The 27,100-nt window shown below is 41.4% G+C and overlaps 2 protein-coding genes across 2 annotated transcripts in view; one reads left to right on the top strand and one right to left on the bottom strand.

The window, feature by feature from the left end:
• The first annotated feature begins 422 nt into the window (after positions 1 to 422).
• SHCBP1L (SHC binding and spindle associated 1 like) lies at positions 423 to 19,731 on the top strand. The gene is made up of 10 exons (XM_083743881.1): positions 423 to 665; positions 1,738 to 1,887; positions 8,267 to 8,481; positions 12,119 to 12,205; positions 12,801 to 13,019; positions 15,386 to 15,491; positions 16,410 to 16,563; positions 17,971 to 18,221; positions 18,653 to 18,775; positions 18,909 to 19,731. Exons 1-10 carry the CDS (start codon positions 438 to 440, stop codon positions 19,143 to 19,145), a joined length of 1,770 nt encoding a protein of 589 aa, XP_083600007.1. The 5' UTR covers positions 423 to 437; the 3' UTR covers positions 19,146 to 19,731.
• An 860-nt stretch (positions 19,732 to 20,591) lies between these two features.
• Positions 20,592 to 27,100, bottom strand: part of DHX9 (DExH-box helicase 9) — a 31,693-nt gene continuing 25,184 nt past the window's right edge. The window contains 8 exon segments of the mRNA XM_083743775.1: positions 20,592 to 20,827; positions 20,829 to 21,065; positions 23,366 to 23,566; positions 24,038 to 24,153; positions 25,046 to 25,275; positions 25,994 to 26,121; positions 26,277 to 26,438; positions 26,813 to 26,924. Coding sequence (XP_083599901.1) covers positions 20,761 to 20,827; positions 20,829 to 21,065; positions 23,366 to 23,566; positions 24,038 to 24,153; positions 25,046 to 25,275; positions 25,994 to 26,121; positions 26,277 to 26,438; positions 26,813 to 26,924 — 1,253 coding nt within the window. The 3' untranslated portion in view covers positions 20,592 to 20,760.

Below are 27,100 nucleotides of genomic sequence, written 5' to 3'. Positions count from 1 at the left end.
GACTTTGCGTATACAAGGCGCTTCACGGTGTCGCCTCCTCAGGTTTCAATGTCTGCGCCAAGAGCAGCCACTCCTCCCCCCTCAGAGCCCGCCTTGAGGGAGCAAGAAGGGGGAAGACGCCCTGGCAGCCCCGCTGGTCCCCCTCCTCCTCCTCCTCAGCAGGGCTTCTCTTGCGTGGGCCCCTGCCAGGCCCAGACCCAGAGGGAACAGGGCGGCACTCCTTCCGACTCCTGCGCGCGGCACGCGGAAGAAGACCGCGCGCCGGCTCTGTGCTCTGTCCCCCAACGGTCCCTTTGTGACCGCGCGGATCGCCGCCCCGCCGCCTCTCCCATTGGCTGCCTCGCGCCAGGGAAAGTAGTTCCCGCTTATAAAGGCCCTGCCGGGGAGCCGGGGGGGGGGGCGCGCAGTGGCGGCGGCGGCGCGGCAGCTGGAGGGCGATGGCGTCCGGCGCCGCGGAGCAGCCGGGGGAGGGAGCGGGAGCGGCCTCGGGGGCGGCGAAAAGCCCGCCTCTTGGCGCGAGGGAGCGCCGCCTGGCTGTCCCCGGGGGCGGCGCGGAGGAGGAGGAGGCCGGGCCGCTGCCGGCGCAGTTTCCCTCTCACCTGGGAGCTCTGAGCGGCAGCGGGAAGGCGGCGCTGTACTGCGACGACCTCCTGAGGGGCTGCAAGGTGACCGGCAGGGAGGCCGGAGGGAAGGTCGAGGGAGAGGAGCCAAGACAAGAGCCCCTCGGCCCCCTCACTGGCTTTACTGACGTGTAAAGCCCGCCTTTTCCCCTGACAGGGACTCAAGGCGGCTGACAGATACGTACTGCACAAATAAGTATCATATACATAGGCTGCACTCGTCCAGCTTTACATGTGAATAACAACAAGTGTACAGCTCAACTGTCTGTTAACAAGTAGACAGATTGCACACTTGTGGAATGTAATGTGTGCACCCCTGGGCAGGAAAGCAAGTGGGAGAAATAGGCTGACTAGACTGCATGTACAGTATTTACTTAACATAGCTAGAGAATTTGTGCACAAATCTCGGCTTGCATAGCATCTGTGGCAAGTAACAATAGTAAGAAAATAGAAGCAAATAAAATGTTAAAAAGAAGTTGTTGGCATCTGTCTGTCTCCAGAGTGCACCTCTGAGGGTGATGTCAAACTGTGTTAGCAGCAATGAAGTGACCCCCCCCCCCCCGGCACCAGCCTTGGCGGCGTGTATGAAGGGCCTGGGCTGCCCAGACGGCAAGAAACACCCCCCACCCCCACCCCCCGCTGATGTTGTCCAAAGGAAAATAGCAATACATTTGGTACCAGCTTGGCTGCCGGTGTTGCTAGGCAGGGGCATACAAAGCCCTCTCCAACTGTCTTAGGGACTCCTCTCCGGGTTGGACATTTATAAGAAGCCAGAGAGCAAATTATGTTACAGGATAAATAAATTATGTTATGGATAAATTGTGATGTATTGTTTTAGATATGAGCCAATGGCCGTAATAAATCAAACTAACTAACTAACTAACTCACAACCCACAACTTCATAATTAAAGATGGCTTCATTCAGCTAAATCCTACTTGTAGATGCATTGACCTATTGTGTGTGTGGTTGGCCGCATCCTGTAGAGAAAGGGATTTGGCTAGCTGGGCAGAAAGGGAAAGGATCAATTTTGTATTATAATTTGCAAGGTTATGTTTTGTTCGTTTCTGAAAATATCCAAATACATTTCTGACATTTCTTTCTCCTTTTACATGAAAGGCAGAAGATGCCAATGAAGCCATTAGCAAATACCTTTTGGAAAAGTTGAAGATGAAGGAAAAATGGCTTGGAATCTGGAAGACCAATCCAGAACTTTTTTTTGTTAATTCTGAAGAAATTCCCATACCATATGTTGGTGTGCTTGTTGAGGTAACTACATTTCTCTTTAGAATGTTAATTTAAAAAAAAAATGGTGGCAATTAGTACTTTCAGTTCAGTAAATATTAATTTGAAGATAGCCACAATTTGAATACTTTGTTGTGGCAGGAAACATTACAAGTCTCTTTCAGAAAGTTTTTGAATACTTGGTCTTTTTATCACTGGGTCTGAGACATCGTATGATGAAAGTGAAGCTCCCACCAGTTCAGCTATACCGTTGGGAATGTTCTCTCAAGTGTCCTACTTACATCCAACCATCTGAAAGCAGTGAGGCCTTACCTTTATCATGTTTCTTTCATAGTTCTGTAATAGTTCTATACAGGTAATCCTTTTGTGCGAGCGTAACGTTCTGGACCCTCACATGCGTCAGTGGAATGCACATAAGCCTGCTCCATCCCATTCCATCCCATTTTGGGGCTCCTTCCGGGTTTGGCACTGTGTGGTCACATGTTGTTTGGACATGCCTCAATCAGTCATTGCCTGTATTCCCTTTAAAGCACCAAATGGCCTGGCCCCTGTATAACTTAGGAAATGCCCTATTCTGTTAATTTTCCCTGTCCTGAATGTTCCATTCCCTTTTTCTTTCAGTGTACTATAGTGAAACCAGGACTTTTGCAGGTCACTTCCAGAAGACATGTTTGTTGATGATTCATATATATCAAATAAAAACATGAACTAAAAACAGAAAACAATACATATATCCCCTTTGACTTCCCTCCCCCCCCTTATGTGGATCCTTATGTTATAATTCCCACCCCACCCCCGCATCTCCTTTATAACTCCAGTCTTTAATAAAACCTTAAATATTCCTTAGTTCAAATTTTTACTACAAGTTTCAAATTAATCCTGCTAATGAATTTAATTGTTTACAATAATTTTTCAAATTTATTGTTTCCCCCATTCTTCCTGGTTTATTCTTCCTGGTTTCTAATTCTTCCCATTTTTTTACCATTTGGGCAAAGTCCATTAATTTTATCTTTCATTCTTCCTTGATCAGGGCCATATCTTCCTTCTATCTCTGGGCTAGCAGCATCCGAGCAGCTGTGGTCACATACATGAACAGTTTTTTCCTGGTCATTTGATATCTAATATTCCTAAAAGAAAAGCTTCGTTTCTTAGAAAAAGTTATCTTTAACATTTTTTTCAACTCATCTTCTCCCATAATGTTTTTTTTTTATTACCTTATATGACGACCACATGTGGTAAAAGGTGCCCTCTTTTTATTGAATTTCCAGCATACATTTGATTTTGATTTATACATTTTAGCTAGGGTAAAGGTGAAGGTACCCCTGACTGTTAGGTCCAGTTGTGGACAACTCTGGGGTTGCGGCACTCATCTTGCTCTATAGGCCGAGGGAGCCAGCATTTGTCTGCAAACAGCTTCCAGGTCATGTGGCCAGCATGACTAAGCCTCTTCTGGAGTTAAATACCATTTGTACATCATTTTCATGTAGTTTTCTTTCAAAATATAGCATGTTGTAAATTTTAAGTCTACATTCCATAACCTCTCCCATGCTGCTGTTTCAATATTATAACCAAAGTCCCTTGCCCAATGTATCATCACTTATTTAACCTGCTCATCTTTTTTTTAGCTGTATTAGTTAGTATCAAACTTTATTTCCGTCACAGACCAGCATAAGATAAAACAGGTAAGGAATAAAAACTAGCAATTAAAAGGTGCTTATCTTTTGTTTGCCATTCCAATAATAGATTGAACATTTTGGAAATTAATTTACTTACGTTTTCTATCAACTCTTTTTCAAATTGAGATGTTTTAGTTGAAAAACCATTTTTAAAATCCAAGTTAAATACAGTTGTACCTTGGTTGCGGATGGGATCCTTTCTGAAGCTCTGGTCGGATCCCAAGGTTTCTGCAACTGGAGGGACCACGTATGTGCGTGCAGACCACTTCTGCACATGTGCACACGGCGAAACACTTCCGGGTTTGCCGCTTTTGCAACCCAAAGTTTACATTACCCGAGGGTCACGTAAGCTGAGGTGCTACTGTACTTCATTAAGCTGATGATACTGCAACCAGTTGGATACTAAACCTCTTATATCTTCAAACCTCCTTAATTTTATCTCTTGATCTACTTCTATTAATAGGTCTTTATAAGTTACCCAATCATTTCACATATTTCTTATTTTCACAGATATTGCCTCTATTGGGAAAGTCACCACAGTGTTTTTTGTTCTAATTGTTTATATTTTATGTTTGTTCATAATTCATCCTGTTGTTTGCAGAGAAATTAGATAACATTGGTTCTTTGATGAGCATTCATTCTGATTTGTTTGTGGGGAGGCTAGACGACGTCGTGTCAAAGCTAGTGTCATCCTACACTTTCCAGTGCATTTCCTCATCACTTTCCTTGTTGCAAGAAGTCTGAACTTTTAAGGGGAGGTGGGTTTCTTGCACAAAGCCTTCCAATCAAGTATTGTGCCACCTGAATTTGCCTGCATGTCCTTGAATCCCACCACAAAATAGTAGTAGTCTGGAAGCTCCCCCAGTGATGGTTGCTATTCTTTGTAACCTCCTTGCAGGAAAGTCTGCCTGGCAACCTCTGCCAGGAGGTGAAGTCCTTTTGGTATGAGGCCTTCCCCAAGTATTTCCTTGTTGAATTTTGATTGTTCTCCTTAAATAAGGTATTTTTAGGATTGCATTCTAGAGGGTGGGGAGACACAGTGACCATATTGCACACAAGGGAGCATAGTATGTAGTGTAAACATGGTTATATTTTTATTGTATTTTTAGGTTTGAAAAAAAGTATAATAATGTCACCAAGATAAAACTTTTCCAGACCAAGTTCAGATACCTAGGGGTAAAAATAACCAGAAACCTCAATAAATTACAGCTCCACAACTACAACCCTTTGTGGTGACAAATTAACAAAGACCTAAAGAGATGGAAAAACATGAACTTCACTCTCTCAGGCAAAATAGTCACAATCAAAATGATCCCCTCCCAGAACTAACCTACCTATTCCTAACTCTCCCAGTCTGGATTCCCCCAACCCAACTCTGTAAACGGCAGAAAAAATCCTACACTTATTTATTTCTCACACAAAAAAACCAAAAATAATCTCCAAATACCTGCACCTCCCCCCCTCAGAGGGAGAATGGGGAATCCCCAACATAAAACTATACTACATTGCCAACCAAGTACACCACATAATCCCATATATACTAAAAGATGAGACAAAACAATGGATACACCTAGAAAGGGACACAGTTGAAAATACCTGCACCACAGCATACCCATTCCTCCCAAACAAACTAAGGAAAATTCCCACAACACTTAACAGGTACACACAGACCATGCTTAAAGCATGGAAAACAGAAATAGGCAAACTGTCCCCAACCCCATCCCAACTAATTCCCCTGGCATACCACCCATTATTCCATCACACAGCACAAAACCTCCAAATAAAAACCTGGCAAACCAAAGGCCTATATCTCCTAACAGATTTCTATAAAAATAACAAACCCTTATCAACACAAGAAATAGAAGACAAACTAGAAGACACCCAAATGCCCTGGTTAACACACCACCAATTACCATACATTCCCTCTTAATCCAGTGGTAAAAGCAGGAACTAGTCCCCTGAAAACCTTTGAAAACCTCCTCCTAACAACAAAGGGTCATGGCAAAAGGATGGTATCTGCAGTATACAAAATGCTACTCCAAAACCCTATGAACCCCCTAGATGTAATCAAAAAACAATGGGAGGATGACATAGGCTATGAGATTAACCCCACTCAGTTAACCAGAATGTGGTCTAAAGTTAACCCCCCCCCCCCTTCAAATCCATATCAACGAAAAGGAAAGAACTCACTCTGAAACTCACCTACAGGTGGTACCTAACACCAAGGGAATTAGTGCTAATACGCCCAGGAACCTCACCAAAATGCTGGAGAGGGTGCATCTCCACAGGCACATACTTCCACATGTGGTGGGAACAACAACCATAAAAGAAATATGCAAAATAACTAAGCAAGTATTAGAAATAACCTCAGAACTGGCCCTACTAAACATCTTCCAAGACAATAATACCCACTCATATCACAAAGAACTCATAATCCACCTACTCAGAGAGCCAGTGTGGTGTAGTGGTTAAGAGCGGTAGTCTCGTAATCTGGGGAACCGGGTTCGCGTCTCCGCTCCTCCACATGCAGCTGCTGGGTGGCCTTGGGCCAGTCACACTTCTGTGAAGTCTCTCAGCCCCACTCACCTCACAGAGTGTTTGTTGTGGGGGAGGAAGGGAAAGGAGAATGTGAGCCGCTTTGAGACTCCTTAAAGGGAGTGAAAGGCGGGATATCAAATCCAAACTCCTCCTCTTCTTCTTCTTCTTCTTCTTCTTCTTCTTCTTCTTCTTCTTCTTCTCTCAGCAACCAGAAACATCATAACCAGACACTGGAGAGACCTGTCAAGAGTAAGCATGGACCAATGGTACCAAATAGTATGGGAAACAGTCTTACTAGAAAAATTAACCAATACTATAAACGGAAAATGACATGGGGACAAATAGAAGACGCCCTCACCCCGGTATGGCTCCTTTATCACATACACAGCCCAACAAAACAATGACAAGAATCCACCATCAGCATACGAATCAATATGGCTAACCTAATCCAAAACATCCACCCACCCCACTCACACATGAAAACAAAGTTCACCACAGCCACAAATGAACCACAAATGAACAATCACACCCTAGGCCAACCCCCAACCTCTCAACACCAAAGAGAACCTGCACAAGCATCGCTAACGCAAATAAAAATAGAAACATCACCCCTCCCCATTCCCCCTCCACCTCTTTCCCCCTTTTCTTCCTAATGTAACACTAATGTCTCAACAGATGAAACTGATCTGTAAAAAATGTAACTTGAAAAATGAGACATTGCACATACTTTTGTAAACCAAGAAATATTTAATAAAAATACATTTAAAAACAGAAAAAAGTATAATAATATAACTTCTTCTGTATGAAAATACATACTATTTTCAGTAATAATTTATTATTATATAATAGCCAAAGCTTCTTTGGGAGTTCTGTTATACTGGGGCTAAGAGTTCCAGCTCTGACCCAGGAAAACTTGCTTACTGACAAGAATTCCCTTTGGAGGATACGATTATATATATATATATATATATATATATATATATATATATGTGTGTGTGTGTGTGTGTGTGTCAGGGCTGCCGCTAGGTCCCAGCTCACAGAGGACCAACGCCCAGTGGATATTATATACAAAAGTCTTTATTGAAGTTTAGTTTCCATTTCCAAGCTCTGGGCGCGCAGGCCCACGTCTTAACGCTAGACCGGCTAAGTCCCCTCTGACTCACTGCTCCACCCACACCAGTTTAAGATTCTAGCCCGGCTCCACCTCTTGCGCTGCTCTTTCCTGCGTTGGGTCCTTCTGCCCTCTGGGGTTCCCTCCTTCCTGGACTCCTCTGACGCGGAGCCTCCTGAGTCTTGCCCCTCCCTCCGGCGGGCTTTAGGACCTGGCTCCCTTCCCGGGCTCCCCGCTGTGCCGCGCTCCTGTACATTTGAACTTGGCGCGCGCGCCCAGCCGGTGACTTTCCTTCTGACCGTTTCCCCGCTTCCTGATGTGGGTGTTGCCAAACCTGACTCCTCTCCTCCCTCTGGTGGTGAGGACACTGGTCCCGACTCCTGGGACTCCCCCTCCCCACTGCGCTCTGGTGGAGACGCTGGTCCTGATCTCCAGCTGCTGCTCAGGGACTCCCCGCTGGCCCCTCCCTCTTGAGGTTTCTCCCTTGGAATCTCCCTTGCTCTGGCCACCGGCGCTCCCTTCTGTGAGTCCTCCGATTCGCTAGAGAGGCTTGTGGAATAACTCTGGCCACTGTCACTGCCTGCGCCCCCCTCGTACTCCTCCTCCTCACTCTCCATTTGCTCCCCCTCCTGTGTCTCTCCTTCTGAACCCCTGACAATATGGAACAGCAGTATGCAATGAAACATGTACAAGTTTGGGTGAGATTCCTTATTTCCTTCCCACTTCCTTTTTAAATCGACCTAATTCTATCTTTGCTATCTACTCTTGTTTTCTGCGCGACAACTGATCGGGGACATTTTTCAGTTTTTGTGCTTTCAATAATCTGGTGTTTAGAAAACCTACCATTTCAATGTTCTTTGAGCATAATGGACTGGGCAACCTTATACTCCCATGTGGATGGGGGGACTTAAATTGCTGCAGTGTCAGCATAACTTGTGTCATATCCAATAGCCTCTCAGTTGACCTATCTTGAAACCCGGATTGTAGCCATAAATTGTATAACAAAAGTCAAAAGAGTTGAGAAATCTATATATAAATCTTAATCTATTCTAACCTTGTAATTGTTTCTTTGTTACAGGTTACTTGCAAACTGCCCCAGAATCCCTCTGCTAACTTCAAAGTTTCTGTATCTGTAGCTGAACCCTTTTCCTCTAATATTGCAAATATTCCAAGACAGTTAGTTGATGAAGTTCTGGAGGAAATGGATCATTGTGTGCCTCTTTTGGAAGTCTATCCTGTAGAGGGACAGGACAGCGCAGTGTATGATATAGCCAAGGCTTTGGAAATTGTGAGGTATGTTTTTCTAGAGTTTGGGATTCAACAGCATATTAAAGAAGGTGTGACAAAATAGAAATAACTAATAGAAAAAGAATTTAAGAATATTAGACTGAGGGTAGAAGCTTATTTTTGAAGTTAGGGAGGTAGAGTACACACTTTATGTGCAGGTGATGGTTCCTGGCATCCCAGGTAACAGGTGATGTGAAAGATCTCTGCCTGACAGCTTTGCAAGCTGCTATCAGTCAAAGTGGAGAATAATAGGATTGATTGAGAAATAATTTGATCTGAAAAAAGGCAGCTTCCTTTATTTCATTTTAAGTTACAGAACCCTGAAATATTAAAACCTTACAAAACTTACTAGTGGTCAGTTAATGTGTCCTTCGGTACTTTACTTTCTCCCCATTATTAACAGCTCTTAAGTAACAGAAACACATGATCAGTGGATGCATCAAAATGCAGCGAAATTTGGAAAGCCCTATACCAAGGATGAACTGCTGGCATTCTTTTAATGGTTATTAGCCATTCGGGGCTGCTAATTTGTAGCACTGACATTATGAATCTGTGGTTTCCAGAAGTTAGGTGCCTATTGCTTCAATTGCATATTCTTGTAGTATTTTATCTCAGCTCCTTGTTGACTTACCAGTCTGTCATCTGGAGCCATGGCTGATGTAGGAACATTATTTCCCTGGGGCCTTGTTTTGATTCTTATCTTTAATTTGATTCTTCTTGGTTTGGAGCTGTAAGTTCCTGCCATATGTCAGCTGCTTTGACTAATGTGGCCATCCCACTTATTATGCTTTAAAATACTACTTCCAGGAGATTTTCAACAGATGTTATTCAGCCATTGTATCTAATTAGTGACTACAGTTTATTCAGGGTTTGTTGTAAATAACTAGGCAATTTCATCCAAACTTTGAGTTTAAAGAAGTTTAGCCAAAAATAAACAGAACCTAACCAATATTTGGTCCCGCCTTTGGGGGAAGTTGAAAGCAGGGATGTGGGAACAATCTGTTCTACTTAACTGACAGGAGTACCTATCTTCAACAGCTACTTTCTTATTTAGTGTAAGTTCATGTCAGTCCTGTATTTTGTTTAATCTTTCTATTTTTTTTATAGAAAGGAAGCCTGTATTGCTTCCTCACCTGCTATTCTTTTACAATATTCTGGGGTTAATGTGGTCAATCTGTCAAACGGCTAAACATAAAGAAGTTTTTATTTCTTTAGGCTGCAGAAAGAAAGGAGAGCATAAAAGACTTTATAGAAATATAAGGACATTTAAAAATAGCCCAAAACAGAACATCAATATTTTGAACCAAAGTAAGGCACCTATTCAAGCAAAGCCAGGCAGAGAGGTGTTTAGATATAAGAGAAGACAATACATTTTAGCTGACACAGCTCTCTCAGAAATGAAGTAAAAAATGATTCTTTTATTGAGAAAAAGATGGAATACAGTACATTACAGTGGTACCTTGGGTTACGAACCTAATTTGTTCCGGAGGTCCGTTCTTAACCTGAAACTGTTCTTAACCTGAAGTACCATTTTGCTAATGGGGCCTCCCGCTGCTGCCGCGCTGCTGCTGCATGATTTCTGTTCTCATCCTGAAGCAAAGTTCTTAACCCGAGGTACTGTTTCTGGGTTAGTGGAGTCTGTAACCTGAAGCGTCTGTAACCTGAAGCGTATGTAACCCGAGGTACCACTGTATTGTGTACCAATAATACAGTAAAGTTGACATAATATAGACAGCTTGTACATTACTGTATAGGAAGAGGTACAGCAAGATTAACAAAATTAATTTTGTAAACTTTTATTTTGCTTTTCCCTCTTTTGCCTTCTGAATTTTATTATTTCTGCTATATATTTTTGCTAGATACATTCTGGCAATGAATGTCCTTTTTTAGCTTATTTACATGCCCATTTTCTACAGTAAAATATACCCAAAGCATCTCTCAACAAAAATCAACTTATTAGCAAAATGCATAACTTCTGAAAAATAGTATGTCACAAAACATATAAAAAATTCAAGTAAGATAAAAATGATTAAAGAAACGATGAGATCCAACATTGTGTTAGTTCAAAAAGATTGACAGTTGATGTTATTCTGTGTTAGCACACAAGCTTAAGTGCCACAGAGTACAGTGGCACCTCCGGTTGCAAACGGGATCTGTTCTGGAGCTCCGGTCAGATCCCGAGGATTCCACAATTGGAGGGACCGCTTCTGCGCATGTGCACGTGGCAAAAAGCCAGAAATATACTTCCGGGTTTGCTGCTTTCGTATCCTGAAGTTTACAGAACCAGAGGGATACGTAAGCAGAGGTACGACTGTATAACAGTAGCAGTTGTGCTGGCAATCGGGTGACATCTTTCACAAGGGGAGGACATCCATTGGATTTGGTGGCTATGCTGTTGTAAGGTGAGGCTGTTGTAATGGTTGTTGCATTAACAAGCTGCCACAACTGGATATAACCCATAAGGAATTGAGTATCACAATTCAGTAATCTAGACTTAATAGATAACTAATACAGAGCAAATATAAAAATTAGAGTTCAACGCAAAATAAACAAAAATAACACAACCATCCTAAAACTGGGTTCATGGCACTCCATGGGGCCACAGTAGCTTGGCTTAAATGCAGTTCAGAACAGGCAAGGTCTCACAAGGCCAAATGGTTCACAGCAGCTAGATGGTGCCCTTGTCTCTACTCAAGTACAGTGGTGCCCCGCAAGACGAATGCCTCGCAAGACGGAAAACCTGCAAGACGAAAGGGTTTTCCGTTTGCGAGTTGCTTCGCAAAACGAATTTCTCTATGGGCTTGCTTCGCAAGAAGAAAGCCCATAGGGAAATCTCCGGGGACCTCTTTTAAATGCTGGTGGTGGGGAGCAAAGCCTTTTCCCCCCCTCTGGCCTTCAGAAGAGGTCCAGGAAGGCCGGCGGGGGCCGAAAGGCTTTGCTCCCCACCGCCAGCATTTTAAAAGCGGTCCGGGATAGCAGGGAAGCGCTTCCCGCTGTCCCGGACGGCTTTTGAAGGCAGGTGGGGGGGAGCAAAGACTTTCGCCCCCCGCCGGCCTTCAGAAGAGGTCCTGGACCTCTTCTGAAGGCTGGCGGGGGGCGAAAGTCTTTGCTCCCCCCCGCCTGCCTTCCCGGGGGCTTTAAAATCGCCCCGGGACAGCGGAGAAGTCCTCCGCTGTCCCGGGGCAATTTTAAAATGCTGGCGGGTGGCAGCGAAGCCTTCGCTGCCGCCCGCCAGCATTTTAAAAAACCCCGGGACAGCGGAGAAGTCCTCTGCTGTCCCGGGGTTTTTTAAAATGCTGGGGGTGGGAAGAAAAGCCCTTGTCCCCCCCCCAGCCTTCAGAAGAGGTCGGGGGACAGACTGTCCCCGGACCTGGTCTGAAGGCGGTTTCCATAGGAACACATTGATTGATTTTCAATGCATTCCTATGGGAAACCGTGCTTCGCAAGACGAAAAACTCGCAAGACGAAAAAACTTGCGGAACGAATTAATTTCGTCTTGCGAGGCACCACTGTACTAGGGAGAGCCAAAGATGGTAGTCCTCTTTCTCCAGTCTCCCAAGTGCCTCCTAAACTTTGTAGCTGTATATACTTAGGTACTTTTTATAATAATTATCAATGCAATGCAACTATGGGTTTTATTTAGGTTCTTCTATGACTTCCTTTGGAGAGACTGGGATGATGATGAAAAGAGCGAGACCTATGCTGCACTGATAGAAGAGAGAATTAAGATGTAAGTATGCTGCTCAGGTGAGCTCCCGTTGCTCAGTCCCTGCTCCTGCCAACCTAACAGTTTGAAAGCATGTCAAAGTGCAAGTAGATCAATAGGTACTGCTCCGGCGGGAAGGTAAACGCCGTTTCAGTGTGCTGCGCTGGTTCTTCAGAAGCAGCTTAGTCATGCTGGCCACATGACCCGGAAGCTGTGCGCCGGCTCCCTCGGCCAATAAAGCGAGATGAGCGCCGCAACCCCAGACTCTGCCACGACTGGACCTAATGGTCAGGGGTCCCTTTACCTTTACCTTATGCTGCTCAGGAATAGTTCTCACAAACAGCAGATGAGGAAGTACTTCAGATTTTTGGTGAAGGCTCTACTGAGTGATGGAGAGGGCTAGGTTAGAAGCCGTTAATTTCCGTAACATAAATTGGATTTTATTTTTTTTAATATATAGAGGGACATCCTGTCATGAGAGCAACTTCACCTGCAGTTTGAAGTGATGCAATTCTTATTCAAGTTAACCTCCTGATCTGCTGTTTGAGAGAACTAGTAGAGCTTAGTTTTTGCATAAAGTTTCAAAAGGAGAAGCTCTAATTTTCTTAAATCTTCATAGTTGGTGTGATATTCAGAATGGGACTATCCCTGCTCCGATTGCTCATCGTTTTAGAAGAAATCTTGAAAAGTACAAAAGTCTACATTTGGAGTTGATTCATTACCAAAGTAATATTAAAGAAGAACCCACAGCAGAAGAAGCAGTTGAATGTTGGAAAAAGTATTATGAATTGATAATGCTATGTGGATTGTTGAAAATATGGGAAGATTTACGCCTGAGGTAATTTAAATTGGCATTGATTTTAAAAAATGGTTCAATTATTTTGCTTGTTGTCCAAATAGCTTGTTTTAATTACCTATTGCTTTATTAATTGTAAGTACAATTCATTTGTTAGTGAATTAGCTGTTACTACAGTGGTACCTCAGTTTTCGAACGTAATCTGTTCTGGAAGACAGTTCGAGTTTCGAAACGTTCGAAAACTGAAAACTCAGTACGGAAGCCTCAAAACGATAAACTCGAATACGGAAGCCGCATTTCCAGTTTGACTTCCAAGGCGTGTTCGAAAACAACAGCATTTACTTCCGGGCTTATGGCATTTGAAAACCAAAATATTAGTCAACGGAGACGTTAAAAAACCGAGGTACCACTGTATATGTTTAATTACATTGACCATAATTTGTGTAGATGTACACTCAGATTGGCATGTCCTGGTGTAGTTATATTGTGTATTTCCATTATAAACGATTGCTAGGAGATATCTGATGAAATGATGTCACCTTAACTGTCTGTCCTGTTGTGCCTAAAGTGCCTCCATAAGATCATATATGATAAATGAAATACTCCTGACGCTACAGCAGTGGCCTGGACATTTCTCCTTGTATGTTTTCAGATTGTACAATTAAGGCAGAGATTTGAAATTACAGGATTGGACATTTGGGTATACACCTGTTTACTAGTTTTTGCATTTCTGTTTTTTATTCTGTTTGGTGTTACAGCTGAATAAATATTAAACTGGGAAACTCTGCCATAGCATTAAATTTGATTCCTTTAAGTGTATGTACATACTTTTATTAAGAAATGTTTGCAGTAGTAAATAACAGAAAATACTTAATTTTCATACCATTTTTGTCATCAATGGGAAGAACAACAGCTCTTCTGAATACGCTTAAAATAAAGCAAATTCCATTGAAATTGGTGGGAATGGCATGAGAGCCACATATGATAAATAACTAATTATTTATTTATTAGTTAAGATAATCATCATAATGCCAGTAGATTTATCCAGTTCAACAATTTGCAGAGATTTGTAATGGATTGCTTTATTTTTTGAAAGGCAGGAGCCAACGGTAGGTTACATGTCTGCATGACTAATTATGCTCCTAGTTTCAGTGTCTGGCAACTCAGAAGAATGGGGAAATTCCTATCTGAGAACTTGTAGAGCTGCTAGCTGTGTTTTGTATAATCATAAAGAAACTTTCTGAATTTACATAGCTGTCAACATTTCCCTTTTTTAAAGGGAAATTCCCTTATTCCGAATAGGATTCCTCACAAGAAAACGGAAAAGTTGACAGCTATGAACTTAGTAACAATGTGTTCTTTCCACAATTGTACATATTTCCATAAGTAATTAGGGCCATGGTGGTAAGTGAAGTTCCACCAAATAGAAAACCTATTACAGTGCATTTTAGGTACTTCCCCTTCATATTAATCTAGACAATGAAGGAAAAAGTACCTAAAATCCAGTGTAATAGGTTTTCTATTTGGTGGAACTTCACTTACCACGAACTCTTATTTTAGAGTTAGAAAGGATTAGTTGTAGAAAAGCAGGACTCCTCCTTGTTACCATGCGACAGTTAGCATGTCTACTCAGTTCTATTAAATTCCACGGGGCTCACTTTGTTCTGCAGTTCCCTGTGATATAAAAGCTGCCAGTTCAGCTGGTCTTTTATACTTAAGACTATGTAAGTTTATTTAAATATGTATATTCTTTTGTAATAATTATTATATTCTATGCTTCAATTTCATTAAAATATTTAATAGAGCAAAAGTTCAAAAATTGAATGAATTATTTAGAAAACACTGGGGGGCAGATGACATGGAGCATGAAAACGTTTAATTTTTTTTCTTATACTAGCAAATACTAACTTTGTAATACTAATGATCTGTGAATATATTGGTTTCTGCTTTTAAAGATTAATCTCCCCTCCAAAATGGTTGATAAAAATGCTTTCAAATAGCTTTGACACAGCACCCTTTAGTTATTTTTAATTAGCTGCCTTGAATACTCTTTATACTTTAAGTAGTTGAAGTTCAGATTTTATTCATTTTAAGCCAATATTCATAGTAAATATTTCTAGGGCCTACAGAGCTATTACATCAGTTGTAAATTAAGTTGTCTGGCAAAGAGTAAAAATACTGAATGCTTCGTATTTTTTCGCTTTGCATTTTCAAGGCTTTGTCATGCCAGACATTTCTGGTATGCTCATTTTCTGTAGGGATATTGTTTAGGCTTAAATGTCTGTATCTGTTTAAAGCTGAAACAAATACAATGCTAAGCATACTTGAAGCCAATTTTATTTAAATACATCTACAGAATGCTTTGCCTAAGGCATTATTGATAGTACAAAGTTCATTTTAAATTTTAGGGCTCATGGACCTCTGACCCCAAGAATTTTGAAACGGAGGAAAGGACACAGAGATGATGGAAAAACTGTAACTTACATTGTTGCAAAAACAGCAGCAGCAGAAATGGTAAGGAGTTCATTTGAATAAATATCCAAGTAGCTGAGACTGCTGCAAACTCCTTCAGCAAACTTTCCTTGATATCCCTTCTTCTCTCCAACCCTACCCAAACAGCTCTTCCATTATTGCTCCCTTTGTAGAACTGTAAGGTGCAGGATTCTTTTATTTTGAAATACTGTAGACTTAGCTGTTGCCTTCTGCTCTCTTCATGATTCTCCCGAAAGCAGTCTGGCTGGAAGGGGATTGAATTCAGCAGTCTTTTAATTTAATTTCAGTTTTGCTTGGTTAAAAACTGTCCTAATAAGCTGCTGTTTGTTTTAGTGCTAGCAAAGTAGGTGAAGACTAGCATTTTTGCACTGGCAAGGTGTTTATGGAAACACTATTATCATTTTAGAGTGCCTGTCATCTTGGTGCTGGTCACATCCAATATGGCACTTACACACATAACCCATAAAGAACTTTGCCCAAATTGTTTTTTGTTTTGTTTCTTAGAGAAATGCCAACAACACTTGTGCACTTAATACAGAAGGAAACTAATGTGTACAGTGGTACTTCTAGTTACGAACTTAATTCGTTCCAGAGGTCTGTTCTTAACCTGAAACTGTTCTTAACCAGAGGCATGCTTTCGCTAATGGGGCCTCTTGCTGCTGCTGCTGCGCTGCCGGCACACGATTTCCGTTCTCATCCTGGGGCAAAATTCTCAACTCGAGGTAACTCTTCCAGGTTAGCGGAGTTTGTAACCTGAGGCATTTGTAACTTGAGGTACCACTGTACTGTAGGTAGGGAACAGCATGTAAAGTTCAGAGAGTTCCTAGGAGTATGCTGCATAGAAGCAACAGTGAAAGGATAGGCTAAAAAACCACATTAACCTTTAAAACAAGACTGGCTAATCCCTGATTTTACTTTTTATCTGTCTCATCTGCCCAGGTTAAAGAATTAGCCCCAGACACACTTCTTCAGCAGCATGATAACTTAAACCTGGCTTTGGACAGCTGTTACAGTGGAGATAATGTGCTTATTTTCCCAGGAGAATATAAAGCAGCAAACCTTTCCATGTTAACTGAAGATATTGTTATTAAAGGTCAGTAGTGTGCCTGCTGTGATTTTTATCGAATAGATTAAGAAAACTAAAACCAACTATTAGAATAAAGATTGGTTAAATGTGAGGCTCTTTCAGGTTTTCAGAATTTGGAGAGTGAATCACTTAAGGTTTTATATAAAAACATTTCTTGTTTGTGTCTTTTATTATAGGCATTACAGCTTCTTAATACAAGTTCTGAAGCAACTGCAAACATGTGCAGCACTGGTCATATTATCTGCAATAGCAAATTAATCATCAGCTGTAGAAGAGTGGGTCTAATTTCATGGTCTCCTATCCTGCTCTTGAGCGTAGCTTTACAACTATTGCTGGTGATCTGATTGGGACTACAGTCACACCTCAAGCTGAAGTTGCTTCAGGTTGAGCGTTTTCGGGTTGTGCTCTGCGGCGACCCGGAAGTAACTGAATGCGTTACTTCCGGGTTTTGCCACTTGCCTATGCACAGATGCTCAAAATGACGTCATGCGCAGAAGCGGCAAATCACGACACGTGCAGACACACAGATTCAGGTTCTGGGGCTCCAGAACAGATCCTGTTTGCATCCAGAGGTACCACTGTACACGGGTACAGCCATCAGTGTTGGATCACATTAGGAACTATACAGTGGTGCCTTGCAAGACGAAATTAATTTGTTCCACGAGTTGTGTCGTCTAGCGATTTTTTCGTCTTCACGGTATTAGCGGCTTTAAGAAAAAGGAAGCAAACTCGCAAGATGTTTTCGTCTTGCAAAGCAAGCCCATAGGAAAAATCGTTTTGCGAAGCAACGCAAAAAGCGAAAAACCCTTTCATCTTGCGAGGCATTCGTCTTGCGAGGTACCACTGTACAGTGCAATCGGCATAGAAAGTTTTGTGTCCTGCTAAATTCCAAGTTGGCTCAGAATTGGCTCCAGATTGAAGCAAATGCAAAGCATGGTTTTTCTGACAGCCATCAGCCAACCACCAAACTGTGCCACCAATGTGCATCAGTCCTCTGAAGCAGATTCTGCAGGTGGCGTGGGGGCACAGAAGAGGAGAAAGGAAAACTGCATTCTGGTTGAACAAGGACAGCACTGAATACCATCCATTATTTTTTTGAAGTACAGTGGTACCTTGGGTTACATACGCTTCAGGTTAGACTCTGCTAACCCAGAAATAGTACCTTGGGTTAAGAACTTTGCTTCAGGATGAGAACAGAAATCGTGCTCCGCTGGCGCGGCAGCAGCGGGAGGCCCCACTAGCTAAAGTGGTGCTTCATGTTAAGAACAGCTTCAGGTTAAGTACGGACCTCCGGAACGAATTAAGTACTTAACCCGAGGTACCACTGTACTTAAAGCTGCTTGGTCAAATGTACATTTCCTCCCTACTCCCATTTAATTGATTTTAATAATTCCGTTTCTCCATTTTTTTTAGGAGTTGGAAGACGAGAGGAAATTGTGATTGTTTCAGATCCTGTCTATGACAGTTTTATAGTGTCCAGGGCTCAAAATCTGAAGATAATGAATATTACTGTGCAGCAGCAAGGGACTCTCGATGGTATTATAGTAGTTGAATCTGGACACACATTTTTGGAGAACTGTGTTTTGAAGTGTGAAGGAACTGGTGTCTGTGTACTTGTTGGGGCTTCTCTGACAATTATAAACAGTGAGATTACTGGAGCTCAGGTACTCTATTTCAGTTCAAAACAAGATACAATACGCATATGAGAATGTAAGATGCTTTCATTCAGCGAATACACAAAAACCTGGTTTAATGCAGAAGGGGAACTAATAATGAAAAGACTTGATGTCAGTGATAGATAGCACAAATTTAAATATTACAGTTGCTGGTCCACAGGAAAGAGGTGTGAGTGGGCGGGATGGTAGATGTGACAAGACGACTTGATTCCAATCAGTTTTGCAGCATGCAAGTGGGGTTCTGGTCCAGTACTCTATGCACTCCTCAGTACTGCACAGCTGCTAGTTGCTGACCAGAACTCTAAATGATCTGCATCAGTTAACTTGTATTCACACACAAAAATTGATTTTGTTCTGATAACATGATCAGTAGGAACAGCTAGTTGCATGTCAATCCAAATTTTGGTTTTTGCACTCAGGGGGCTGGAGTCGAGTTATACCCAGGAAGCACAGCTACTCTGGAGGGTAACAAAATTCACCACTGCAATAACTTCCGAACCTGTGACTCCTCACATGGTAGTTTTGGTGGAATTAACATTAAGGTAAATTTTTGTTGACAATGGAATGCTACTGTAACAACCTAAATTATTTGAAAAGATTTTCATGTTTAAGAAGATAATTTGATTAAGATGCTACCGACAGTTTATGAATAAACTTTTGATTCCTTCTTAACAGGTTCTTCCTGCTCCTAAACTAAGGATGAAAAACAATCATATTTACAGTAACAATGGATATGGAGTGACCATTATTAAGCCTTCTGAGCAGCTGTGTGCTACAGCTGAAGGAACAGTGGAATGTGCTGCCGCAGGAGATGGCGAAGATTCTGTTTCCAAACTAATGCAGGAATTGAGCCTTGAGATGAGCACAAACATACTAGAAGACAACACCAAAGGCATCAGCCTAGTTAACTGAAGCTACAGGTTTCAGCTACAAAGGAAAACTTGTTGTATTAAAAGATATTAATAAGAGTTATTATGGATACTGATGAAACCTGAAATAGCAGCGTAATTACTATTTCTTAGTAAAGAGAAAGCTCTTCATAGCTTGGCAAGAATTTAAGCTTAATTTCCATTTAAGTCTTTAGCATCAGAAGCCATAGCTTATAGCTCAATAACCCCTTGGAGGCTATCAGTTTGAATTCTGTACTCACTATTCCAACTCGGGAATATATTTTTTAAAAGCCTGTACAGCAGTAAGTAACCCTCAGACTTACTGAAAAGTAGTTAAAACTGCTGATTTATTACTGCAAGTTTGTCTTGTTAATTTTTACTGTATTATAAACAGGTCTTACGAATGAAGTAGGATATTTTGAACGCCAGTCCCATAAAAGTTAGCATACTTCTGGCAGGTCAAGGATAGAAGTCAGGGGACAGTATGACTGAGGAGCTAGAGCTAAACTTGACTTACTTAAAATTGATTATGTGAGAAATAAGGAATTCTGGACTTGGAAGTGGAGTTAGTCCTATTCAATTCAACATTAAAGGTTAACTGTCAGTTTTTTCTGGCCCTTTTATTATCCTTCCACATCTAGTGTTAACACGAATGCATCATTAATAATTTACCGTATTTTCCCATGTATAAGAAGATGGTTTTTGCTTTTAAAAAAATAGTCAAAAATTGTGGGTTGTCTTATACATGGATGGTGAATGCACAGGGTTCTGGTATGGGCAGCCCAGGCTGTTCAGGTTCTGGCTCTGACCAGATTTCTTAATTTTGGGTAAAAAAAAAATAGGGATTGTCTTACACATGAGGGCATCTTATATACAGAAAAATACTTAGTTTCAGCATAACTATTACCATAGTTTTATTTCCCCAACAAGATGTCAAAAAGAAATAGTGATGAGGAACAAACATAGCTGTCTTAAGAGGCCTAGGATAGTACTCCTTCAAAGCTGTGCATGCCATGGAAATGTACCTGTGCAGGCCCAGACGTAGAAGCTGATGGACTCTATTGAATTTTCAAGTTCTTTAGAGAATGAGGTAAGAGATTAATGCTATTGCTCTGATCTACCTCCCCAGCATCCTCTCCCATTTCCTAGGACTCCAGTTCCTTGAGAAGCTGGAGGCTATGAAGCAAGTGAAGATGTTTTGAGCCCTGGTGGAAGACTTGGACCAAATATGACCAACTACACCAGGGGCAGGCAATGTAGTGCTGTCCAGATGTTGCTGAACAACTCCTCCCATAATCCCAAGTGGGTGGGAGTTCACCAGGTTTGCTATCCCTGAACTACATCATAGAGACTATGTGCAAAACCTGTGAAATGGCATTCTCCACTGTTTTTGCAGTTAAATTATATCCAACAGAGCACTTCTGGGTGGCAGGAGACGGCCTCTAAAAATATGACGCTTATGACTCTATTTAAAAACAAGTAACTTGTTTTATTAAGATCAAAATGAACACATCATGAAAGAGTATCATAGCAATCTGATTATTTATTATATCAAATTAAAGTTTCAATCCTTTGTGAACTCTAGGACTAGAAACACTTCTGCATTACAAGCAAAGGAACATGGGGAAAAAACAAGATCATGCATCATTATTTTTGGGTGGTACTATTGTTCCACCCCTACCACCCCCACCTGCCTCTAAACCCACCCCCTCGGTTTCCTCCACTTTGGTATCCTTGAAAGCCTCCACCACCTCGAAAACCACCTCCTCCAGCCCCACTGGAATACCCCCTTCCCCCAGAACCACCAGGGTAAGTGGTTCCATAACCACTTCCATATCCACCCCTGTAGCCGCCACCACCACCTCTGTAGCCACTGCCACCTCTGTAGCCACCTCCATTGTCATATCGAGCCATTTTGGGGGGGCGAGGTCCATCCCCATACCTGGGAAACAAAAATAAGAGCTGTTATTTTTGACTGTAAAAATGCAGTCCTAAACAGGATTATGGTCTCACACTAGGAAACCCATCTCACCTTGTTACAGATTTCAGAAATAGACTGGAAAGAGAAGCTGCTGAATTACAACTTATCACCAAACTTAAAACCATGGAGAAACCTGGCCTGAACAAAGACCTTGGATTCTTATCTCATTATACATGACAAAGCCATTTTTCACCTTTTCACCCCTTGCTTCTCCCTGTAAGACCTATTGCAGTCGTTAAGAGTCGTCAACAGGCTCATCACAGCTATCTGCCAATCACCCATTCCCACCACCCTTCTGAGTAATACCCCTCCCCACCTTCTCACTATATAGAAGGGTCTGGAAACTTCTGTTTCAGTGTATCTGAAGAAGTGTGCATGCACACGAAAGCTCATACCAAGAACTGACTTAGTTGGTCTTTAAGGTGCTACTGGAAGGAATTTTTTTTTTTTTGTTCCATCTCACCTTGATAACAGGTAATTTTTTTTCCACACTTCAAGTATTTAATGCTAGGTTTCAAAATGAAAAATTAAGGATTACATTTTCCCTCAAACTACTTAGGATTTTACATTCTTCTCCCCCTCCATTATATTCCCTAAGAAGCCTCAATGATTTAAGTCTTTCCTAGTATCTTGCCGTTCTTTTTGTAACTTGTCCAGCTGCAACCGTGTTCTAAATGTGAACTTAATGGAATAATGACATTGCTGTCTTATTTTTCTCTTTCATTCTTAACGTTTTCACTTTTTACACACGCTTCTTATTAACCCTTGTTTTAATTCAGAAGTATCTTCTTAGGGATTTTTAAATTCATTTCAGGATGGCTGTACACCTTGGTCATCCTATGGTCATCCTAAGGTGGAAACAACCACCTTAATAAAACCACATATTAATAAATAGTAAAGTACCACAATAGCATAGCTGTCAACGTTTCCCTTTTTTAAAAGGGAAATTCCCTTATTCCAAATAGGATTCCTCGCAAGAAAAGGGAAAAGTTGACAGCTATGCAATAAAGGCAACAAAAGTCAGAACCAAAATTATGACAAAAAAAAAAGGGTTCAGGTACTACAACATAATAATTAAATAGCCATTTAAAGCCCCAAGAGAGCAAGAGAATCTGGCACCTGAAAGTTATCAATGATGATGATAATAAGTGCACATTCTTAAGGAATTCCACTCTAAAGACCTATTTGGTAGCCACCCACATAACTTAAGGGGGGGGGGTCCTCACATCTCCCTCAAAAATAATACTAAGCTACTCAGCAGGCTCATGTGGATTAGATACCAAGGTCTCGGGCTATTTAAAGGTCAAAACCAGCACCTTGAACTAGGCCAGGAAATGATCTGGTTGCCATAAGAATGTTTCTAAAACAAATAACGGGGGCCAGATCATCTTTCCCCATGAAGGGGTTACAGCTGCATCACCAGCCAAAGCTGGTGAAAGGCACAGAAAGCTACTAATGTAGCTTGGGTATTCGTAGCAGTCCTGGATCAGACCTTATTTCCAAGCTGCAAGCTTAAGGGGAAGTGCAACCCCATCCAGAATATGTTAAATATGTCTTCCTCAACTGTTAGATCACTCTTCATAACCTGTCTTTCTTTGACTGACTATAAGTTTACCAATAATTACAAGCAATTCAATCAATCAAAAATTCATTCCCCCCAATGCATTATTTGCACTTACTAAAGTTTTCATGTAGCATTTTCTTGCCTTATCATCCTATCTAATAATATCCCCTTTGAAGCCTACATGATTTGCTTTCTTATTTTATTATCCTGAAACTTTGGTATCATTCTACATACTATTTAGGAGTTAAATATTTTCCCAACACGGATCCCTGTGAAGACTGCCCATTTATCCCAAATTTCATTTTCTGTAATAACTATTTTCTGATAAGCAGGATCCATCCCTTTTAGGATCTTTGTAATCTCTGGTTAGAAGAAAACAGGAAGCTTAAACAAGTGGCAAGGTTTCATTATGACTCTTGAGACGGGTGGGCAACCTTTTCTATTGAGGGCTACACTTCCTGTCAGGGACCACATTAGTCATAGATTAACTAATCTGGAGTAAAGATAATTCTGTTCCTATCTTCACCATAGTTTATTTTCCCTTAAGCCCTACAACCAAGGAAAAAAAGCCTAACACATCAAACAAAATACTAACTACATAGAAAGGAGGAGGGAACGCCAAGAAAAAAGGAGGGGGGCGGGAAATAGATGGTAGGACATCAAATGGACTAAAGCTCTAAAATAGCTTGGCGCTAACCTCATAGTGCCTGCTGCGAGGTTGATGCCAGCAGCTGATGGTTTGGAGATTTCCCAAATTACATCCAGCATGTTTTTGTTCAGTGGGTCTAGGTCGCTGATGATTTCTGGATTCTTAGTTACTTCCACCACAAGGGCTTCCATTGCTGCACGCAAGGCAGCGATACAGGCAGCTGCGTTGTGAGGCATACGCAGTTTGATCCTACAGGAGAGAAACAGTTTAGCAAATGAATACACTGTATTCATCCCTGGGACCCAACATATGTCCCCCCATTTAATCCTCCAAAGTGTTCCATCAGCTGTGCTGTTAGGGTTTGAGGTACATCAACTCAGTATTATAATTTCCCCCAGTAAAGCCTGTTAACTGAAATTCTCTAAGAATACTGAGAACTTAAAAAAGGAAACCCACAAGAATTCTGATAGGGCCATCTAGACAGGAATGGGCATCAACTGCATGTTTTTTTCATGCGTTCAAAACTCCCTTCCCTCACTTCTACATCTGATGCATCAACACTCAACAGGATCCCAAAAATTCTGTGAAGAATTTCTGTCTACATTCCATGTTCTTACACTTCCTTTCTGATACAGCCTTTTAAAGCTATGAAACCAGCTGTTTGTACCTCACAGTCGTTCCCCATGCATTTAGTATCCAGAGCCAATCAAAAGTTCATACCAGTCATCCAACATAATAATCTCCCCATCTGATACAACTTTCTTAGAGCCAAAGAGAAGCAGCTGCAAAGGGCTCACTAAGGTCATTGCTTTGGCAGAGATGGCTCGGGTCCGGATCTGTACATAGAGAAACATACAGATGTCTTTGTGGATCATACCATATGGAATCTGGGGCATAATACGAAATTATGACAGCATTCTAGCACACAAAGGAAAAGTTTCCAGGTGTCATAGTTACAGTGATGAGCAAAAGCCTTTCCAACACTCCCTAAATAATTAGAAATCAGCAGAGAGCAAAATTTATAGCTGCCAGAAGGCTGCCATTCTGTCCTCCTTCACCTCTAAGTAGCTTTTATCATCTTCCCTGTTTGCCCTAAAAGCTTCAAATACTGGAATCACACCTATTCATACTGACATTTGTAGAAATGTACAAAATTCACTCCAAACCAGAGTATATATTGCACTATATTTTCAGTGGCTATAAGGACATGAGATACTTTGCAACACAGAAGTACTAAGAAGTTAGATGGCTTTAGCCATCTAACTTCAAGAATACAATAAAACTAACTTTGATATTGGCCTATAATGCTTTGAAAGCTTAAGAACATTGTGCTGATTATTCTAAACAAGAACACATAAAAACATTATTAATTTATATACTGTTTTATGCCAAAATAAGCAGCGTATCAGTATAGTCGTCTCCTTTTTCAGAAACCCAGGGATCCACCCTGGGATCCCATTTCTTCTCCTCCCTCCTCTTGTTAGGTGGTGGTAGTGCTGCAACTGCAACCCACCTTAGATCAGGCCACGACACAGTGGTGGGTCCTGAACTACTAGCTGAAAGCCAAGGTGTTACAATCATGACAAGAGATCTTCTATAGACTCCAGACCGGCAAATTTCAACCAGAGGATTTTAATTAAAAGCAAACATACAATCCCTAAGATCAAAAATTGTACTCAAACATGCATGGCAACTCGGTAGCCTGGCACATCTTTCACATTTGCCTACCTTTTCTCCGAAGACAAAAAATGGACAAGGATACTTCATGTCCTGACTGCTAAATGGACAGTTAACAGAAGACTTGTGGATAAGTGCATTGCGGCCTTCGGTGGTCAGAATCTTCCTCTTCTCCTTGTGGAAACAGACATTGGGATACAAACCAAAGGCCAGCAGAGAGATGACAACATCTAGGCTGTTATCCGGTCCAGTGTTGTTAAATACCTGGGTCATCAAACACTCTGGAAAAGAGAACAGAAACTGGCTTTCCAAGTAGTACTTCATTTTATAAGCAAAACTTTAAAAAAGCATTTGATTTCCTCATTTGAAACATATTTTACATTTGTAGAATGAGTGTTTTGAGTTTACAAATATAAACGGATCCCTACAACAAGGAGGCAGAAGCTAGTGCAAAGACAGGACTTCCCTGATCTAGCAACAAGATTCAGCAACTGCACATCCAAAAGTCTCACATTTTAAAATCCATTATGTCCAAAAATGGGATTAAGATTACTGCGGAACACAGCTAGGACAAAAATGATGGAATTTCTTTCTGGAGGGAAATCAAGATACTTTGGACCAAGTTTTAGAGTACAGGTCGTACCTTGGTTCTCGAACAGAATGCGTTCCACGAATCTGTTCGAAAATTGTCAGCTTCTGAAAGTTGTTCGAAAACCAGAACACTCACTTCCGGGTTTCGATCATTCAGGAGCTGATTTGTTCGGGAGCCAAGGCGTTTGAGATCCAAGGTACAACTGTACTTTCTATACATACTGCATCCCCTGCCAACAACCACTGCCATACATGGTACAAAACTGGAGGGGGCTCCCTGTATCTAAAATGTTTTTATTATTAAAGAACCTTTGACCAAATCGTGTGACATAAAAATGAGTCTACAGAGCCATGTATTTGTTTACTGTGCCACACTCCCTATACTTGAAATTACTTCATGCATATTACCTTCTGGGAATCCAGAGTTGACAAGAATATCTTTCAACTGCACTTTGGCTTCCCAAGTCATTCTCAGAGTAGCCATGTTGAGTCTCTTGTGTTCACAGAAATGTATCTCTGCATTTTCCCCACCCAGTCTGCAAAAGGAAAATGGACAAGACAAACTGATTTGCAACCAACCTGTACAGATGCTCCACAGTAATTTTCCATATACTGAACTAACTATATAAAGCAGGATGCCTTATAAGGTCATGCAGCTGTTCACAGTTTTAGTTGTCCTAAATAAATTTACCTGGCATTATCCCAGGCTTGGAAAACTGACAGGAGGGCCACGTGATCAGAAAACCGATTTCCAGCAAAATTTCTGTGAACGTAACCCAGCCTCTTTCCCTCGCTAATGAATGGTTCAGGGAAGCAGGTGGCTGCAGAGATGGTACATACAGCATCTCCCACACTGAAACAGAAACCACAGAATGATTTTTCTCATGGTCTTGTGCCTAACAGCTGGAGATCAACTTCAATAAACTGGATATCTAACTATGTTATTAACAGAATATACAGCAGAATTTACTGGTGTGAATGTTACGAGGCTGGGGAGGAGGTGGGATGACGGCTAGCCTCTGTCTCAAACAATTCAAGTTCGCAAGTTTGAATAAAAACAGAATGAGTGTACTTCTAGCTCTGAAATAATGTCTCAAGTTAAAATTTGGTTTCATGGTTTTTTAAACTCATTTCCAAAAGAACCCACAACACCCCATTTAGAGACCAATCATAATCGGTCACCCAATCAATTCACATACACTTCTAACCTTATTAAATGGCACTTACTAGAAAATACACCCCATTATCATCATCTTCCCAAGGCGAGGTTCAATGGGCAGTCTAGCTAAAATTCGCCCAAGAGGTGTCAGTTCATCATTGCAGTCCAAGGCATCAAGCTCTGTGAGGGGAGGAAAAATGCACTGGCAAAATCTGATAGGGTTTAATTTAACTGTTCATTCAGCCTCACAATTAGTGAAGCATCTACTGTACTATATATTTTGGAAAGTTAGTTGTTTGCTATGCATTTGGACATTTCGTAAGATACCACAATCAAGTTCTTCAGGATGATTCCCA

The sequence above is a fragment of the Podarcis gaigeae genome, assembly GCF_964106915.1.
Source record: "Podarcis gaigeae genome assembly, chromosome: 6".
NCBI classification, from domain to species: Eukaryota; Metazoa; Chordata; class Lepidosauria; order Squamata; family Lacertidae; genus Podarcis; species Podarcis gaigeae.
Note: the sequence above shows the minus strand (reverse complement) of the source record. Positions and strands in the feature narration are given on the sequence as shown.

What these genes read in the sequence shown, in the direction of transcription:
- SHCBP1L (XM_083743881.1), top strand. Translation starts at nt 438, where the DNA reads ATGGCGTCCGGCGCCGCGGAGCAGCCGGGGGAGGGAGCGGGAGCGGCC. An exon ending in TGGGAAGATTTACGCCTGAG is followed by an intron (nt 13,020 to 15,385) that starts GTAATTTAAATT and finishes TTTAAATTTTAG; the next exon opens with GGCTCATGGACCTCTGACCC. An exon ending in TGAAGATATTGTTATTAAAG is followed by an intron (nt 16,564 to 17,970) that starts GTCAGTAGTGTG and finishes CATTTTTTTTAG; the next exon opens with GAGTTGGAAGACGAGAGGAA.